At 35.9% G+C, this 20,177-nt stretch overlaps 1 protein-coding gene across 3 annotated transcripts in view; it reads left to right on the forward strand.

The window, feature by feature from the left end:
* LOC125061558 (proton channel OtopLc-like) overlaps positions 1-16,558 on the forward strand; it is a 30,496-nt gene extending 13,938 nt beyond the window's left edge. For 2 of the 3 annotated variants that reach the window (XM_047667031.1, XM_047667030.1), the window contains exons 6-14: positions 113-215; positions 2,728-2,838; positions 3,638-4,080; positions 8,851-8,947; positions 10,068-10,240; positions 11,875-11,989; positions 12,766-12,920; positions 13,827-13,973; positions 16,346-16,558. In XM_047667031.1, coding sequence (XP_047522987.1) covers positions 113-215; positions 2,728-2,838; positions 3,638-4,080; positions 8,851-8,947; positions 10,068-10,240; positions 11,875-11,989; positions 12,766-12,920; positions 13,827-13,973; positions 16,346-16,519 — 1,518 coding nt within the window. In that variant the 3' untranslated portion in view covers positions 16,520-16,558. Of the gene's footprint in view, positions 1-112; positions 218-2,727; positions 2,839-3,637; positions 4,081-8,850; positions 8,948-10,067; positions 10,241-11,874; positions 11,990-12,765; positions 12,921-13,826; positions 13,974-16,345 lie in introns of all 3 variants that reach the window. The other variant, XM_047667032.1, reaches the window with a different exon arrangement.
* The last annotated feature ends 3,619 nt before the right edge of the window (positions 16,559-20,177 follow it).

A 20,177-nucleotide genomic window follows, 5' to 3' on the forward strand; every position in this document is an offset into this window, starting at 1 on the left:
AAACCGAACCCTATACACGAATTTAAAACCTTCTTACTTCAAAACCATAAATGATACAGACAAATAAAAATAGCTTATATAATATTGTAATAACATAATATTTCTTTTACAGGGATTCTATTTATACTTGTATTTAGTATCTTTACTGTTCGTGATATTCCAATATGTGAATCTGATGCGTCAGAAGGCTGTTACGATGATAATTCAAGATCACGGTAATATTATTTTATATAACTTTTCAGAAGTGTTGGCCTAGTGTCTTGAGCGTGAGCGTGATCCCTGAGGTCATAGGTTCGATCAGACTGTGCACTAATAGACTTTCTTTCTATGTGCGCATTAAACGGCTTGCATTAGACCCAAAAAGTTGACGGCGTGTGTCAGGCACAGGAGACTGATCACCTAAAAAAACACTCGCTCGTACGTTAAAGGAAAACATGGGTTTAAGAATAACTTTATTTCTCATAAGAATTGCATAGATAATTCACTTACTCACACTCTGTCACGTAGGTAACACAATGTACACTTGTGATTCGTCATTAAAGAAATAAATATTAATGCTTCTAATTTTACATTTACTGCCAGTTCTCAAATCAAGGGCGTAGAACGGAAGAGAAGAACTGGCAATAAACTCTCCGCCACTCTTTTTAATCGCCATGTTTTTTTTTTTTTACACAACGTTTGTAAGGAGCTGCAACCATTACACCATGTTCCACATGACATTTTAAGTAATTAATAATAATAACATAAATAAAAACAAAGACTTGTCCCCTATCAGCAGGAGGCATGGTGAAATAGGAGCACGCACTTACATTCTCGTGGGAACAACACGCAAACACCTAGTCGAAATAATTAACATCACCGCATACACGAATTCAAGTACGACCAGTCACCACAAGTAGCACCCGTTCACGAGTATGACGCATGGCCAGCCATCGGCCCCCTCGCCATATTTTAGGGAGAGAGACAACCCGACGCATGGACGCCGACAGTATCACGAAATAGATTCAAATCTGAGATCAAGGGTGGTAGGGGCAACTACTTTTTTTAACTCTTTACTTATGTTCGCCCGGGATTCAAACTTGGTGTGAATATTATTGAAAACCAATCTCGTGCTGTACTCGTATTTATACACTTGCACACATAACTACAGACTTCCAACTTGAGAGCTACAATTAATAATTAAACAATTTAATTAATTTCCTATCAGTCAGCATACTGCCCATTGAATAAAGAAACTTAATTTATTACAATTTACAAAATATAACAAAAATCTTAAGCGCAATTAGCCGTAATTTGCGTAACAAAATGCGACATTAAAAACACATCTCCTTTGCATAATTGCTTCAGCCAAGAATACCATCTTATGTATCCAACTAGCGTTCTGCCATTTGAATTGTCATTAAATTAAATGGTGGTCTCCACTTTCATTAACGGTTGTAGCACACGACCGTGTAAGACTCATATATACTTAAAGATTGAGCAGGGTTAGACCAATGGCTAAGTTTTGAGGACAATTAACGGGAAATATCAAACAACAAAAAAATAATTAATATACCCTTAGAATAATGGTTTCCTTTTTTGCGTGGGTGCGTTACGCATACGCGCGGCACTACTGCCTCGAAGTGGTGGGTTATGTGGTACTGTGCAAACCCCACGGCGCCACCAGCAACAGCCTGGGGCAGGACACGGTAACAGCGTAGCCTTGTACGCATAAAAAGTATATCTGGGATTGGAACCATGCCTCAGATTCTATCATTTATTACTACTGATAGCGCTCCGCGAGACCAATCCCGGTGAATTTTGGCCTTAACATTTACTGCCCGTTCTCAAATCAAGGGTGTATAACGGAAGAGAAGAACTGGCAATAAACTCTCCGCCACTCTTTTTAATCACCAAGTTTGTTTTACACGGCGTTTGTAAGGAGCTGCAACCATCACACCAAGAGTAAGAGTCGAGATGTAGCTGGAATGTCAAAGTCTTTCACATATGTCACATTTTACATTAAGCCTCGTTTCTGAATATCACCGTTAAAGCGCTCTCCTGAAATCACGTTTGTAGCGCACTAGATTTTATTCCTACATAATTATGTATTTACACTGTATATTAGCCGATGCTTGCCGGACCCAAGCTTCTTCAATACAAAGAGTCCCCTCGTAAGTTGTGTGCTGCGGGCTAGTCGATTGTGAGGATGTTGCATGGATCTGTTCTGGCGCCAAGTTCTCATGTCATTTTCACATATGTATATCCTTTCTATAATACACTTTCATATGTATTTGATTGTTCTCATACACGTGTTTGAAAGTAAAAATAAAATATAATTATTTACGTAACTGAAAAACAAAGAACTAGTGTTGCATATCTTTAACTCTACAAGAGTCGGAAAAAATCAAGGTTTAATAAACTAATTAAAATAAAAATAATCAGTGGCCTCAGATTTCTGAATCTGTTTCATGATCATTTGTCAATTTAATAGTCAAGTAGATCAGCCTCCTGTGCCCGACACACGCCGTCGACTTTTTGGTTCTTAGGCAAGCCTGTTTCCTCACGATGTTTTCCTTTACCGTTCGAATATTAAATGCGCACATAGAAATAAAGTCCATTGGTGCACAGCTAGGGTCAAAAGTCTATTAAAACGCGGACACTTATGGTAGTACAAACCTAAGGGAACGATTACTTAGTGTTATTGTTAGGTTAATTAAAAAACAGTAATCACTATCAATCTTTCAGGTGTGGTAGAAAGGGATGAGAGGAATGGTAAAGCCACTCCAAACGAGAAGGTTAAACAGAAGGAAGTGATAACTCGATATGGCAGTTTCTATTTACGATTGGGAGCTATCGGTTAGTATCGACATATTTATTTATTAGTCGCCCCAACAGAAACAGAAAAGAAAGAAACAATTTATAAAATTTATAACCAATGTGTGGCCATACATAAATCATAATACCTATAATATAAATAATATTGAATAGAATTGGACCCTAAGAGTTAGCTCTTCTTTCACGCACAAAAGAAAACACTTACCTGAAAGTGTGTTGAATGAATAAAATAATGTTATTGTGATATTTTGTAAATTTTTCTGTTGTTTAAGTATGACAATACAAGGCGTAGTTTATGAACTTTAAATTGTATGACAGAATCAAAATTAATTGTTTAATGCTTTCTATTATATTTTAGTACCTTATGAAACCTTTAAAACCATCACGGTATGCACGATATCCGGTTTAATGAGTCAAACTTAAATATAGTTATAATTGAGATAATAAACAACATAAACGGCGAATTAAATTATAAACGACTCATATTGCAAAGACAAATTTATATTATATTATTATTTTATCTAATGATAAAATAATAATATAATATATACAATATTGTTAACTTACATAGTAACAATAAAAAAATTGAAAAATGAACAAATTTCCCCTGTCCCTCTCCCTTTAATGCTGGCAGCATTTCCTCGCTGTACTGCGATATTAATTTATTGAGCGAGGAATGTAGCAACTCTGTGGTCACCGGTCTAGAAGGAGCCAACTTAAATCTTTAACTAGGGCCTAGGTACTGAACCTTACAGCCTAAGAGTCTCAACTCATATTTCTAATTAAATTAATTACTTGTACATTTATAATTATATTTCAGCGTTCGGCATTGGTTCGATGGTATACAGCGGCTTGGAACTCGGCGAATACTTCGAAATAACACATGGTTGCCGTTCTGTTCTCTCGGCTATGACTCCAGCTCTTCGTATGGCTCTGACCCTGGCGCAAATGCAGTTTATATTCTTCACCAACAAAGACATAGAGTCCGGCAGCAATAAATTGATTCAGAGATTTGGTTTTATGCACATGATAGCCGCGAACCTCTGCGAATGGCTCTACGTACTTGTTGCGGAGACAAAGCACGAGATGCAACATCTAGAGAGCTCTCTATCGAAGGATAACGCGGAAAATACAACAGAAATGGCATGCCGGAGATCAAATATTATGGGGGCGTTGGTACAAAACGCTTCCCCATTCCTATTTCCTTGCACGATTGAATATTCCCTCATTTGCGCTGTTATTTTATATGAAATGTGGAAAGAGGTGATTGCTTTTTACTATATATTGTTGGTGTTTTTACAATTCATATTTAATATAAAATATAGTCTATTAAATTCAATTATTTAGTCAAAATAGCAGGCAATCTATTCGTTAAAACTAAATCAGTTTTGTGTCTTAATTTTTGTTTTTTTTATTATTACTTATATACTAAACTCAAACTAACTTAATTCATATAGGTAAACAATACACTTATGAACGTCATTAGAAAAGATGTTGAAATTGATTCTAAATTTACATTTATTACCAACTAGCTGGCCTGGCGAACATCGTACCGCCCAACAGTCGATTCTTTATTTTTTTTTTAATACTTATTCTGCTATTCGGGACACTGGTCTAGCTTAGATATAAAAAAGAAAGTTATAAGACAACAAATACATTATGTCACGATAAAAATTTACCTTCACGGAACCCCTCCACTAACACTTGAACTTTATAATATGGTATTAAAGTTCAAATTGCCTTTAAATATTATTACGAATATTTTTTATGGGAATATAGAAAAGTGTTGTTTTTAGACTTTTTCACACAATTTTTAGGAATTAGGAATATTATAAAAAAGAATCAGACAAATCGATCAAGCCGTTTTCATGTTATGTCGTGACAACGGAAAACGGGTTTCATTTTTATATATATAGATTTGCAAGTCAAGGGCGTAGAGCGGGCAAGAAGTAATGGCAAGAAATTCTCCACCACTCTTTTTAATCGCTAAGTTTTTAATCATACACATTGTTTGAACTGGACTAAATCAATCCCAAGCATTAGGATCATTTAAATATTCGTTAAATTTATAAAGAGATTTATTAATTAATTTACGTTTAACGAGAGCTTTGAATTTATTCAGTGATAATTCTCTAATTTTGCTTGGGAGTTTGTTGTAAAAACGAATACAATTTTGATATAAGGAGTGGTTTATCTTCTGGAGCCTGGTTAGTCGTACGCTTAATTTGTTCTGTTTCGAGTATTATACTGGTGAAAGTCACCATTTGTTTTAAAATCGTTTATATTGTTTTGCATATATATTGACAAGATAGTGTCATAATATTTAATTCCTTAAAACATCAAAAAACTACTCAGGGACTTAACCTTTTTGCCTGAAGGTCTACACCATAGTACAAATTTAAATTACTTTTAAACTTCTTCTTCCTATTCGGTGCACTCTTGACAGAGCGGTCGTGATCGCTAGGAAGTAGTTGTAGTAGTAGGGGCAGATGTGATGCGTTTCACGACATTTTGCCATCGTCGCCTATTAGTAGTCATCCTACTGCATTGATTGACAGAGTCTCCTACGGCCGACTTAATTTGGTCAGTCCAACGCGTAGGTGACCTTCCGCGCGGTCTAGTGCCTTCCACCTTCCCCTGGACGACAAGGCGTTCGATGGACTGATCACCACGCCGAGATACGTGACCGAAGAATGTAAGGATGCGAGATTGTACTGTTGAAAACAGACGCTGCTTAATACCGAGTTCTTGAAGTATCGAGACGTTTGTACGAAACTCGGTCCACGAAACCCCAAGCATTCTCCTCCAGCACCACATTTCCAGAGCGTCTATTTTCTGCTTTTCCACATCTCGCAAGGTCCACGTTTCAGCTGCATACAGAAATATGGGGAATATAAGTGTCTTCACGAGCCTGGTCTTCGTGGCTTTTGTTATATTCCTGTTTCTCCATATTTTTTGCATCTTGTCCATCGCCGTTCTTGTGATGCCCATACGTCGTTTGACCTCATCGATGCATCCGCCATGGCTTGAAATCTGAGCCCCAAGATAAACACAAGATTGGACCACGTTGCATTTCGCGATTTGAGTAACTTGAGGCGAATTATTTCTGGCACGGTCAACAATCATCACCTTGGTTTTGCTGCGATTTATCTTTAGTCCAAACTCATGGCTCACTCGTTCCATCCTTGATAGAAGCTCTTCCAAGTGTTGCGAACTGGATGCAAGCAAAGTGGTATCATCCGCGTAACGCAGGTTCGCAATTCTGTATCCACCAATTGTTACACCGTCTGTCCAGTCTTCCAAAGTGATGCGCATTATAAGCTCCGTGTACACGTTGAATAAGAGCGGTGATATTATGCAACCCTGGCGTACTCCAGCACTAGGATGGAAATCACCTGATAGGACATCATCTGTGCGTACTGAAGCTGTGCCTTCTTCATAAAGCCGTCTTAAAAGGTGCACAAGATGTTTTGGTGTACCCATGTCTAGCAGAGTCTTCCACAGCACCGGCCATCTCACAGAGTCGAATGCTTTTGAGAAATCAACAAAGCAAATGAACACGGGCTTATTAAATTCTCTTGACTTCTCTATGATCTGGCGTAAAATAAGAATTTGTTCCCGAGTGCCTTTCCCCTTGACAAAACCGGCCTGTTCCGGAGCGATCTCCTTAGAGAGGTAGGCTTTCAGGCGCTCGTTGAGAATATGTAACAATATTTTGCTAGCGTGTGGTATCAGAGCAATGAGGCGGTAATTGTTACATTTCTTCGTTGAGCCCTTCTTATGCAGGGGTGTGAATATAGTGTGTGTCCATTCTGAAGGCCAAACTCCTGTCTGCCACACCTTATTGCAGATGAGATGAAACATCTGGTCGCCACGTTCTCCTAAGGCTTTAATTGTCTCTATAGGAATTGCATCTCTGCCAGTTGCTTTTTTGCTTTTCAGGAGTTTTATGGCAGTTCTTACTTCGGACAAAAGGATGTCTGGTTCCAAATTCTCTGGCTCTGGTTCTGTGCTTATAGACAGTCGCGACTGCGGATCCAGGAACAATGACTGGCAATAGCTCCTCCACGTTTCAGAGATCTGTTCGAGTTCTGTTACCACTTCATTTTTGTCGTTCTCGATAGCCCAGGTTTTAGCAGGTAGAGATTTAGTAATTAGACGAATTTTGTGGTAAAGATCTCTAGACTCGTGCTTCATAGCATGTTTTTCAAGTTCGTCACAAATGCTATGAAGGTGGGAATTATGGTCTCGCCTGCAGCAGGCTTGGATGTTAGCAGACAGCCGATTCAGTTCTCTTATGTCTGCTCCTGCGGCTTTCTTAAAGCGCCTCTCTTCTATAAGGGCAAGGGTACTGTCCGTCATCCAGTGTTGACGTTTGCGCGTTTCTGATCCCGGACTAGACTCCGTGACTGCATTTTGGATGAGTTCTTTAGCCTTATTCCATAGCGTGTCTGGTGTAGCTTCGGTGTGGTTTACAACTGTCCAATCTGTCCAACTCCGCTCAATGGCTGTAGTGAATTTCTCGTTATCTGCTACTTCAATCCGTCTTGTCTTCTTGGAGGATCGAGCGGCTTTGAGCTTCAACCTCATCTTTGCGATAACGAGTTCGTGATCGGAACCACAATCAGCCCCAGGAAGCGTGTGGGCATTAAGAATAGAGGTGCGCCAACGTGATCTTATCAGTATGTAGTCGATCTGATTTTTGGTTCTACCTCCAGGTGACGTCCAGGTGAACAGTCTACGGGGATGGTGTTGGAATAGACTGTTCACCACTACCATGTTGTTCTCGTCTGCAAACTGCATTAGTCTTTCACCTCTTTCGTTACGTACCCCAAGTCCGAAGTTTCCCACTGATTTGCTGTACTGGGCAGAGTTTGCGCCAATTTTTGCGTTGAAATCACCCATTATTATAAGTAACTCTCTATTAGGGATTTTGGCAATTGTTGCTTGTAAATCTTGGTAAAAACTCTCCAGTACGAGGGGTAGAGCTTCACTAGTGGGGGCATATGCCTGTATTAGGTTCAAGTTTACAGGTGACGCTTTGAGCTTCATAGACATAATGCGGTCGCTAACTGCCTCATACCCTATCACACTGTTATTCTGATGCTTAGGAATTAGAATCGCTACTCCGTTTTGGCTACTGTCATCGCTACTGGAAAAGTAAACAGCATGGGCGTCGGTAAAGAAGTGCCCGTTGCTTCTCCAGTGCGTTTCTGTTAGACCGCAAATGGATAAACCACATCTGGTGACTTCCCTCTCCACGATATTAAGTTTACCGGGCTTTAGCAACCCGCGAACATTCCACGTGCCTATCTTCTGGATTTTTCGTAACTTGACGGGGTTTCCAGTAGCATTATTTCCACGTGGAGCCTGGTCTCTTACTCCAACATGGCCGGTAGTCCATTTCCCACCGCTCGCCCCGGACGCGGCGCGGCGCCGCTGGCTAGGCGGTTCGCATGGCAGTCGTGATTCTTTTGTGTCCACTTCCATAACGATTTTCTCGGGAGATTAGCTGCAGTGGTTTCCCGTTGCCTTCTGCACCAGTTCTTTTAGGGGTTATTTGAACCCCAAGGCCGCTGTAGCCTCTTCTGACCTCTGGTCAGGTATGTGGTTATACCGCCACTGCTCGGTCGCCATTGCCTCGTCTGTTATCTAGCAGGGGGACCACGGTATAGGAATACCGCCGCGGATGATGTGTTGTCCGCGCGTGCAGGTGAGGTTGACAGTTGGGGCCGGAAAGATGTTAAATCCGTTCTCCCCCATTACCCCCCTAAACTAACTTACCCCCTAAAATTACTTTTAAACTAAAGAGTTAAAAAGAAATACAATTCATTAAAAAAATTTTTTTTTTTAAATTTGGTTGAAATAGTTACTGATGGTTCCATGAATATGCCCCAATTTAAACATATACAACGATATAGTAAGGATACTTATATATTTTTTCTTTTTATTAACTAACCCGATTTGAAATATATAAATAGTATCATATGTTACCATTTAAGAGTTAATCTTATATGTTGATTTATGTTTTAGGTAAAGAGCACGCCGGAAGATTTTGAAAAGAAAAGCAATTATGAAAAAAAGTCGCGAAACAATTCCGTTACACCCGAGAAAATTTTACAACAGTTTGGTAATTATCGGAAACAAAATATTTTGTGCATTCTTTATTAACTTTTAACACAGATTTTTAAACTATATATTTAAGTTTTAGCGTTTTTAGAAATTTGTTTTTTATTATGAAAGTTACTAAATCTGACATTTTAATAGCAAATTTAGTGCTACCGCCGATACAAGGGGTGATCCAAAAGTAATGATAATCAATATGAAATAAGGATAGTTTAACTAAAAAAAAAATTTTTTTTTTTCTCTACATAGTCTCCTAGCAAGTCAATACATTTAGTCAATGTTTTTTCTAAACCCATAATTCCCTTTGAAAAAAATTCTTTGTCTTGACCCTCGAAAAACACCTCTACAGCAGTCATCACCTCGCTATCGTCGTCAAATAAACGATTATCATTATTTTTGGATCACCCCTCGTATATTGCCCTAAATACAGCCCTGCGATTCTGTAACTCATTCATTCATTTTATGATTTGGCATTCTATAAAATTTATTGTTTATCAAAATGCCAAATCATGAAATTCTTGCTTCACGACTGATTTGAGAGCGACCGCCGATGCGAAAACCGCTGTGTGAGTTCGAAAAGTGAGTTACAGAATCGCAGGGCTGTACTGTAATATCATCGCCAGTTAGTGTTCACTGTCAGTTCTCTACTCTTTCACCGATACGGAGCAATGCATTAGCAGCATGAGTAGGAGCAGCTTAGGAGACCTATTTATATACTCACGCAGTCATACTCTGCTCCATTCCCTGAGGTCTGAGTGTGGCATAAGGAATGATCTCATTATCTGATCACACCAGTATTACACACACATTCCGTTCCTTAGAGGGAAAGTTTACCTTGAAAACCTGCAATAATAATTTTCGGTTTCATCCGGGATTCGAACCAAAGACCTGCAGAACAAATGACTAGACAAATAGGGCAGTCTTACATAAAATTTTTGACATACACAAAGGATGATACATTTTGAGATTCAGATACGTAACGTGACAGAAGTATGCCTCTTCCTCAAAATTCAATACATGTTTGACGTACGTAAGTCAGACTTATCGCTAAGTTCTCTCACAGTTCCGTTGGAAGTCCGGCTGTAATAAAACACTGGTAAATCTATGATGCTTTTTTGTTTTAGCTGGCATGCTTGGTGTCAGTTCACCACATGGAAGCAGGAATGCACTCCATAACTTCTCAGTAGACTGTTCTCACGCTCATAGGGGACTGTTCGCTGGCATCCTTGTTATAGTCCTGACAATTATATCTTTGATCATGTTCTTTGTTTTGGCTAATAACAGTGATACTGTTAATGTAAGTATGTTTTAATATTTCTGCGAAGTGGTCCATAGAAAAATAAAAAATTCATAATAATAATAATAATAATTTATTTTTTGCAAGAATATGGTACAAAATGTTAAGGTGATACAATCATAAATCGTTCGCATATTCTGCCACACACGATGGCGCGCAAATTTGTCTTAAAGTATTTCACATTATTATTCAAAGTCAATTCTTATATTATCTAGTCTATTATATTATATACATTACATCATTAGCTTTATATCAATTACGGTGTTTCATGCAAATAATCATTTATTGAATAGTACATTTTTTCTAAAAGTAATTCACTAAGTCGCTTTTTAAAGAATCTAGACGGAAGATCTTTTAATTCTTTTGGTAATTTATTGTAGACTTTAATTGCCATACAAAAGCTGTTTTTCCGAAACAGTTCCAGATTAATTTTTGGCACAGCCAATTTCATCCCATGTCTACTTCTTACTTCAACTTCTACATTCGACTTAAAAATATGTATGTTTCGATGTATGTTATGTGTACGAATAAGGATATCTCTAAAATATAAATACATGGAAGAGATAAAATTTTGAGCTTCTTAAATAAAGGTACGCAACTATCAAGACAGTTTGCTCCACAAATTGCTCTAATACATTTCTTTTGAGCCTTAAATACCCTATTTACTTCGACTGAATTTCCCCAAATTATAATTCCATATCTAAGTATAGATGAAACATATGCATAATAAGCAGCTAATACCGTAGCATGGTTAACAGTTTCCCTTAGTCGTTTTAACACAAAAACAAAACTGTCTATTTTGTTCTGTAATTTTTCAATATGTGCCTTCCAACTACAAATATCTAATTAAGTGTTGATTGTTGTCTATAGAAAAAAAATATCCGTTGATGAAACCCAGAGACTGGATTAACACATCGAATGTGTTACTGAGCTTTTGAAGTGGTTACTTTTTTTATTTGTAATTATTAAAACACAAATTTAATATCTAAAACATAACAATTTTAACAAAAAAACTTAAAAACAACTGGCTTTCGTCGTTGCAATACTTCTACATTCCTAAATACGCGATATTTAATTCCAAAATATAAACACATTATACACCAAGAACACTCCGCTTTTTTGTAAAAGTTCTATATATGATACAGCCTTCGATGGATGGTAAATAACCGGCTTATAACCGGAAGTCCAGGCTTTGATTCCCACTGAAACAATATATGTGCATAAAAAGGTTTTGGGTCTTCCCTGGGAGATGCAACTTCTAATTGTTTAAAAATGAGCATACTCCTCCATCAAAATCTTAGCACATTCAGTAAAATTGGTGTCCATAGGCTGCGATGACCACGCTTTTTGGTTTGACTCGTTTGCCTCGCAAAAAAACGAATTAGCCTTAAAAATAAACAATCCTGGAAGTGTCCGGAAGTCCAACATATGTTCTTACAATAGTATTGTCTTTGATTGACATAACCTTAACACATTTAAAGAAAAAACTTTTTAACCGGATTAAAGTTATGTATTATTATAAATTCTTTATGTTCTTACAAATTTAGAATATAACTCAAATAACAATAGGAACATAAATTCAGTCCTATTTAAAGGCTTGTTTTGCAAAAAAAATTAAAAGTATTTTTCCACAGGACGCCATATTCGAAGTAAACATTTGCGAGTTGATTCTGTACACGCTCTCAATTTTGGCGACAGTAATCGCTCTAAAACAAATGAGGGCTTTACCATACAAACGAAAATCGCAAGGTATATATTTTCTCGTATATTTAAACATATTACGTAGCCAAATACTTAATTCATTTTGTCTGAGTCTTGTTTAAGAGTCGGAAACAATTATTTATTTATTTGCTATTTTTAATATTAACAATAGCTTAATACATTTTTTTCCGTGACTTCTCGAATAGAATTTTCAACATAGGCAACCAGGCTAGTGCAATTTGAGATGTTGTCTCCAAAGACAATTAATTGATATATCGTTTGCGGATAAAATATTAAGGATTATCTGATCAGGTTGATTGCCCCAACCTTTTAACTAAATTTAAATTTCATGTTCCCTCTAGATACCCCAGGCCTCCCTATCATCCCACTTATTCCTCCTTTAGAAGAATGTGTTTTGGCCAAAACTTAAAGATTGAGCATTCTAGGTCTGGATATCCATAGCTGCTTCCCTCACTTAGAAATCAATTTTCCTTTAATTTTTATTTATTTAATTTTTTGGTTTATTTATTTGTTCGTGTTTGCCTATAAGTGCTTGTCACATTAAATCTTGTATTTTGTTTTTCTTGAGTGCCAATATATTAGAGTGCCGAGCTTTGGCAATTGTAAATAAATAAATAATCAATCAATAGTATGAATAACTGAATTACGTATACGCATTGGATTTTGACAAAATCTTACCCTTAGACGCAATACTTCGGTTTGGTAGGCACAGAAGCCACACACTTAATTTATTAATTAATAGACGCCGAAAAATCTGCCCTCACTGTCTATCTCTATATATATATTTATGGTGTATCTTTCAGCGGTTCTCGGCTTGGACACATCACTTCTGATTTTGGCGCAGTCGGGAATGTTCGTCTACTGTATGTTCAGTTTGATTGGCTGTCACCACACCATGGATAAAAAGAATAGCTCCGGACTCACTGGATTCTTCTCAGAGTTTCTTTCTTTAAACCAGGTATATTATAACTTTTACAAGATATGCACAAATTTAGACGTGACGTAAAAAGTATTTCCTTCTGTATATATTATATATAATTACTTCTATGTATATATTATATAATAATAATTTATATTTCGCATGTCAAATAACGATATTATAAATTAAAAATACCTTACGTCGAAGTCTTTAATTTTATTTCTATTGGTACAGATTATACAGAATTGAATTGGGTACATATTATATACAATATTTCAAAGTCAAGGTCAAAGCGGGAACTATCGACTCTCGAATATCATAAACCAAGAGTCGAGTTTACAAGAGCCTTGACTTTGACCTTACCCTGTCATAGTCATCTAGGACTAGCCTTTTGAAAAGGGCACATATGATTCACTTTATTACATTAGTTAACTAATTGCATAAGGTCAACGGACCTTTTTTATTGTTGATTGAACCGACAAAAGTTCTATTATTTGTTAGTACCTACAGTAATTATTTAGCTTTAGAGCAGTGTTGACCTAGTAGCTTCAGCGTGCGACTCTCATTCCTAAGGTCGTAGGTTCGACCCCCGGCTGTGCACCAATGGACTTTAATTCTATTTGCACATTTAACATTTGCTCGAACAGTGAAGAAAAACATCGTGAGGAAACCGGCTTGCCTTAGACCCAAAAAGTCGACGGCGTGTGTCAGGCACAGGAGGCTGATCATATACTTGCCTATTAGATTAAGAAATGATCATGAAACAAATACAGAAAGCTGAGTCACTGATTTATTTATTGCTTTAAATTCTTTACCTTTAGTTTTTCCTAGTTAATTTCTTTTTGTTTTTTTCTTGTGTGCATTTCTTATTGGTAACGCATTCTTGTTGATATAGTTACCTCTTAGAACAGGATTGTGTTTTTTTTAATTAATAAATATTTACAGACAACCCTACAGTCTTTATTTATAATCGACGCTTGGTGGCGTAGAAGCAATACCTCAGAACACCGAAGAAACAAACCTGGAAGACAGCTGGTCACATTCCTCCTGGTTGCTAATATGGCTATGTGGACAATCAATACATTAGAAAAGGTATTTATAGGCACTTATTAAGGCCATTATTTTTGTATTTTATTTTAAAATTTGTGCTCATTGTTTTATGGTCTCTCCATGTCGGCCTTTTGCCAAGTCGTTTTAGAAACCTTGTTGTGTTAATTATTAGCTATTATTATTACGTTAATGAACTTGTTTTAAATATAAACAGAAACTAATAATAATACAATAATAAACATTGAATAAATAACTAAACTTAACATAAACTAAAATATATCATTAAAAGGAGTCCCTTTCGGCAAGGTTCCGAAGATACTGGCAGCGTTCCCCCTTTGAATTGCTAGACTAATTCTTTGTCCGAGGTAGCTGCCAGATATTCGGTCTCCTGTGATGTCGACTAACCTTTTTGAAATGTCTTTAAAAAGCCTTAAAGCTAATTACGTTAATTATTTCTACATAATTATGTATTAACAGTGTTTATTTGCGGACGCTTGATCCATGCTACTTCTTCAATACAAAGAGTACCCTCGTGAGTTGTGTGCGATATTGGGGGCTACTCGACTGTGAGGAAGTTGCATGGATCTGGTCTGGTGCCAAGTTCTCATGTCATGTTCTATAACAAATTATCATAAGTATCTGACATAATGTTTGAGAGCAAAATAGAGTGAAATAAAAATAAAATAAAATCTCTAGCATTTATAATAAATGTTTCTATAGTTTTTATATGTTTAATTTTACAATTACATTAATAATACTTTTATTACGATTCTAAATAGAACAAAACTATATTTAATATAAGCTATATATCCATTGTAGATACGTTTTTAGTATGTTTATTAATTCTGTTTAATCTGCTCAAGAGAATCTGTGCACGTATGCCTCCGCGAGTATGGGATGATGATACAAGAACGGTTTTCAGTAAGAAATGATAAGATCGAAATAAATTATGGTCGATCTTGTAGCAGTCGCCTGCGCAGTGTAAAAACCTGCCTATTAACAAAGTCCTGCCTACCGTGTCAGTATCTGTCACACTGACATATAAAAAACATGTTATCTAGTGTTAATTCAATGATAAAGGGTATTTCAACAAGAAGTTTGTTTTTCAATTGTGGCAACACCGAGAACGTGATAGTTTTGACATTTAGTTTTTGGCGGTATTCGTAGCAGGTGCTTTGGCAATTATTACAATGAATTCAATTTCGCTCGAAAATCGCATTAAAATAATTCAAATCCACTATAAAAATGGTGGTTCTGTTAAAGTTACATTTCGTAAAATTCGTGATATTTTCGGCCAGCATAATCGTCCTTCTGAGACCGCTTTTAAGAATTTGGTCGCGAAATTTGAGTCGACAGGCTCGGTACAAAATGTGCCAACACCAACACGTGTTCGACCGGGTCGTTCAACAGAAAACATCGCCGCCGTGAGCCACAGTGTTGAAGAAGATCAAAATTTGTCAATTTCACGACGTTCTCCACAATTGGGGTTATCCAAAAGCACAACATGGCGAATTTTGCGAAAGGATTTGGCTTTGAAGCCTTACAAGATTCAACTGGTGCAGGAATTAATGCTGATCGACCATTCAACGCTGGCCTGAATGACCGCTCAGTTCATTCAGGAACAACCTGCTGGTTTTTCTGAAAAAATCATTTTTTCAGACGAAGCCCATTTTCATTTGTCAGGGTACGTCAACAAGCAAAATTGTCGCATTTGGGCTTCTGAAAATCCTAAAGCAATTATTGAGAAGGCTTTGCATACTCAACGTGTTACTGTGTGGTGCACTATGTGGTCTGGAGGCGTGATTGGGCCGTTTTTTTTCGAAGATGAGGCTGGAAATGCGGTAACAGTCAATGGATCACGGTATCGCGAGATGTTAACCACTAAATTTTGGCCTATTATTGATGACATGGATATCACTGAAATGTGGTTTCAACAGGACGGTGCCACATGTCACACAGCCAATGAAACGATCAATTTATTGCAAACCAAATTTCCCGAGCGCATAATTTCGCGAAATTCAGCTGTTAAGTGGCCAGCCAGATCGTGTGATTTAACACCACTGGATTCTTTTTTGTGGGGCTATGTTAAAGACAGAGTCTATACGGAGCCAATCGAATCGATTGCAGCCTTAAAACTCAAAATCCGTGATGTCATTAACGAAATAGACCCTCCATTTTGCCAAAAAGTGATTAAAAATTTTGATGAAAGAATCAACATCTGTCAGCGTGGTCGTGGTGGACATTTGCCAGATATCATTTTTCATTCATAATTGCCAAACTTTTCTCTTTGTAATACAATAAAAATTTTATTCATTTTCCTCTAAATTCTTTGTTTTATTTTGTTTTAGAAAACAAAGTTCTTGTTGAAAAACCCTATATAAGTAGTTTTAAACCTAAGTAAAAACCTTTTACAGAATCGCGCCGAGTTCAGACCAGCTCATCTAGAATTCTATGGACCCTGGGCTTGGACCATCATCACACACGTCTCTATGCCACTAGCCATATTCTACAGATTCCACTCAACGATATGCCTGTTTGAAATATGGAAGAACAGCTTCAAAAATAAACCTCTATTTTTAAATGTTTAAATATTTTTTGGAATAATAAAAATTTCTTACAATTTGTCATTTGTGTCTCAATGTATACAAAAGAAAGACAAAGTGCGGCCTATTTAACATAAATTTCACAGTTTATAAAATATTTGTTTACAAAGGGAAACCATGATAATTATAATCACTGTGTAAAAGAATAATATTATGAAAAACGTTTGTTACACTTTTACGCCTAAATCCTTAACAATTAGAGGAATGTTGGTAGATGGAGGAAGTCTTAGGCTACTAATAACATAGCTTTTATTACCAACTTCAAAAAAGCCTAATGACGAAGTTATAAATTCAACGCGTTTTTTGCCTATCTTAAAACGCTGCTTGCTGAGGTCCACTGTTCGTGGGCCGATTTGGTTTATCGAGGTGTCAAATGATTTTGCATTTACAGAGAATAGACCATAGACCTATTACATAGGGTTTATATATAGGGTTTTGTCATCTGTTAGTTTTCAGGATATTAAGTGTTATGTCTAATAATCTGGTATTATTCACAGATTGCATTGCATTAGAAAAAAATATGGAAAACTGTAGGCCTGAAGGCCCTTGACAGCCCGGACTGTTTGACGAACGTAGCTCTGCCTGAATTGAGAATTATTGATACCTTTCCTTCGGATTTCAGAAACTGTGTGTTATTGGAACCTTCACGGATGATTTCTCACTATAGTAGCTTTATTGCTTTGTATCTTACAATGCAAAATATATAGAAATGAATCTTAAATTTAACGGCCGTAATAATCAGCATGCAATTGAAAGAGCAATCGTAATGTTAATCAAATATAGGGTTTTCATTAGACACTTCCTATCTTTATATTTTACAAACAAACTGTGATATCATCGAAGGTTTGCGCCGCACCTCTTAGCATCTGATTTATCTAACTCTGGCACATGAGTTATGTTGGCTTTGAGGGCCGCTGTGATGTTACTGTGTTTTCACATTGTGTCAAGTTTCGGTCTGCGAATGAATTGATTGATTGATGCGTTGGCTAAACAGAACCAATTAATAAAATAAAATAGAAAGAATAATAGAATAAAACAATTTTAAATTTTTTTCCATGTTGATTTGGTAAACCAGAATAGAAACAGACTAGACAGCCAATTCGATAGATGCAGCTTCAATAAAATCTCCGCTATCAGCTTTCAAAGTTCGTCCCTATAAGACCAAAATAAAATAATCATTTATAGACGTCAATCATAAAAACGATAACACATTTCCTCAATTTCATTGATATTTAAAAAAACACTTGGCTTTTATTTTTTTTAACACGGAATCAAACCATACCACTAAATTAAGGTACTAAATTAATTAATTGAGGTCAATTAAAGAACCAATGCTTTATTTTAAACAAAAATGTACCGTTCATAGTTTCGAAATCGTTTTGGTTGAACTAAGGTTTTATAATGTTTCTAGCGTTTAAGATACAGGATAGGTCTAGTTCAAACGCTAGTGCTCATAGAAGTATATTTTTATGTATAAGGTTAACCAAAATGAATAGTAATAATAACGATTCGTAATAATAACTATTCATGGCCTATTGTATGTTTACAACCTTTGGAATTGAAGTACAAAATATAATGTTTTTACGTCAAATAAAGTGATTTTTATTTTTATTTATTTATAATTTAGCTTTATAACGTAATTTTATAAATTGCCATATAATAAAGGAAATCGCTTTTATGTTCACGCTTTAATCACTATCTATAGTATTTGTAGACATCGCCCCTACGGCGTAGCTATATTATTGAATGGCAATACCATTCAATGGTAATTAAGTTAGCCGCTGTGTACAATACATTTTTTATATCAACAGGAAAATCTTACAAGTCACCCAGTTTCTAAATCGTGGTGAATCGTTTAACGCTCTCTTGACCTTCAACACGACAGACAAATAACAATATATCACCTCTTTTGCTTAAATTCCCGCGTCATTTAATTCATTTTGTTTATGCTTGGAGTAGATTCGGCTACACGGGACATAATTTTTTATTATCTATTAAAATGGTTTGAAAGCTTGCAAAATAAAATAATATATATTTTATATACTACTTAATGGAAAAATAAAATACGTGTGTACTTATGTACACGCGTTAGAAGTTATACTTATTTGACGTAACAAGGTAAAAATCTTTTCAAAAATTTTATTACGTTTGTAGAAAAAACGACACTAACAATAGAAAATACTAAAATGTTGACCATAGCTAACTTCATGGTGTCGGTTTTTTTGTGACGGTGTGCGCGCGCATCGTAAAAATTTACTCTCATCATTATTCCCTAACTCGCCAAAAGGAGTATAACCTTATTAATATTGTTATATTAATTATTATTATTTGAGTTAAACATTTAAATGAATATTAATTTGATAACATAATAATATATTTTAATAATGTGATGATAAAATCACATAAGGTTTGATTGTAATATATAACTACTACGTAAAATTCTAATTTTTAATTATGTAAGATAAATTTGCACGCCATTATATGTGGCAGAATATGCAGAGTTTAGATTATACAACCATAAGATTTTTGTACCATATTCTTGCAAATAAATTATTATTATTACTAATAATTCCTAATTTAGGCTGAAAATGGTAATGAACAGAAATACTGGTATTATTGTGAAAAAGCGTGGGGCGCTCTGTGCCATATTTTTCATCTATAGAGCAACCCGTTAAAAGCGTGTTTTTTAGTTTTTTTTAACTATTATTTATTTTTTAGTTTTTATTTAAAAAAAATTTTTTTTTTTCGGATTATTGCATTGTCATCGATCTTTGACAGGTGCGCAAAATTTGAATAAAATCTGTCCGTTTAAAGTGGGTCAAAATCGAGTCCGAAGGAGTCGGTTACATACATACATACATACATACATACATACATACATGCATAAATACATACAGGTGAAGCTAATATAAAGCGTGTAAAAAAAGTCCGAACTCGTTTGGGTATTCCACAAATCAAACCGATAGTAAAAGGCGCAACAGGAATAGTAACTACAAGTATTACTAACCACATTCAACAATTGAACTCTCTTTTCGTAAAGGACTCTTAGTCCATTGAAAAGTTACATTTGGGGTTGCGTTTTTTAGAGGACGCAATTTTATTTATGGGACATGTAGGGGGGGTCAATACAAGCTTAACTCCAAGTTTGTGGGGTTGGCGTGCTTGTCCCCCGGCCGCCATCTTGGATAAAGGGGTCCAAAAACCATGTTTTTGGCTATATCTCCTGAACTATCCATCGTACATAAAACTTGCAAAGACACATTTTGTAGCAAATCGCTGTGTCTACGATTATGTCCATGTAACTTTTTATCATATATCCAAAATTCAAAAAGTTATAAATAAAAAAGTGATAGCTAGCTATTCTAATAACTGATTGATAGTATAATTATGTCGAACATTACCATATCAGCAAGTTGTCTGTGGAATAGGCCTACTAGGAATACCAATAAGTAAAATTGTAGGAATAAAAAAAAAATAAAAAAAAATATATTTGGAAAATTTGTTTAAAATAAACGAGAGATCTTAAAAGTAAGGTAAAACTGCTGTTTTGATCGGCTTGTCATGAGCATTGACGCACCTAGTCAACTTTAGAAATAGAAAATATTTTCACTTTTTTTACTTATAACTTTTTAAATTTTGGATT

This window comes from Pieris napi, chromosome 23 (genome assembly GCF_905475465.1).
Source record: "Pieris napi chromosome 23, ilPieNapi1.2, whole genome shotgun sequence".
In the NCBI taxonomy this organism is placed as follows: Eukaryota; Metazoa; Arthropoda; class Insecta; order Lepidoptera; family Pieridae; genus Pieris; species Pieris napi.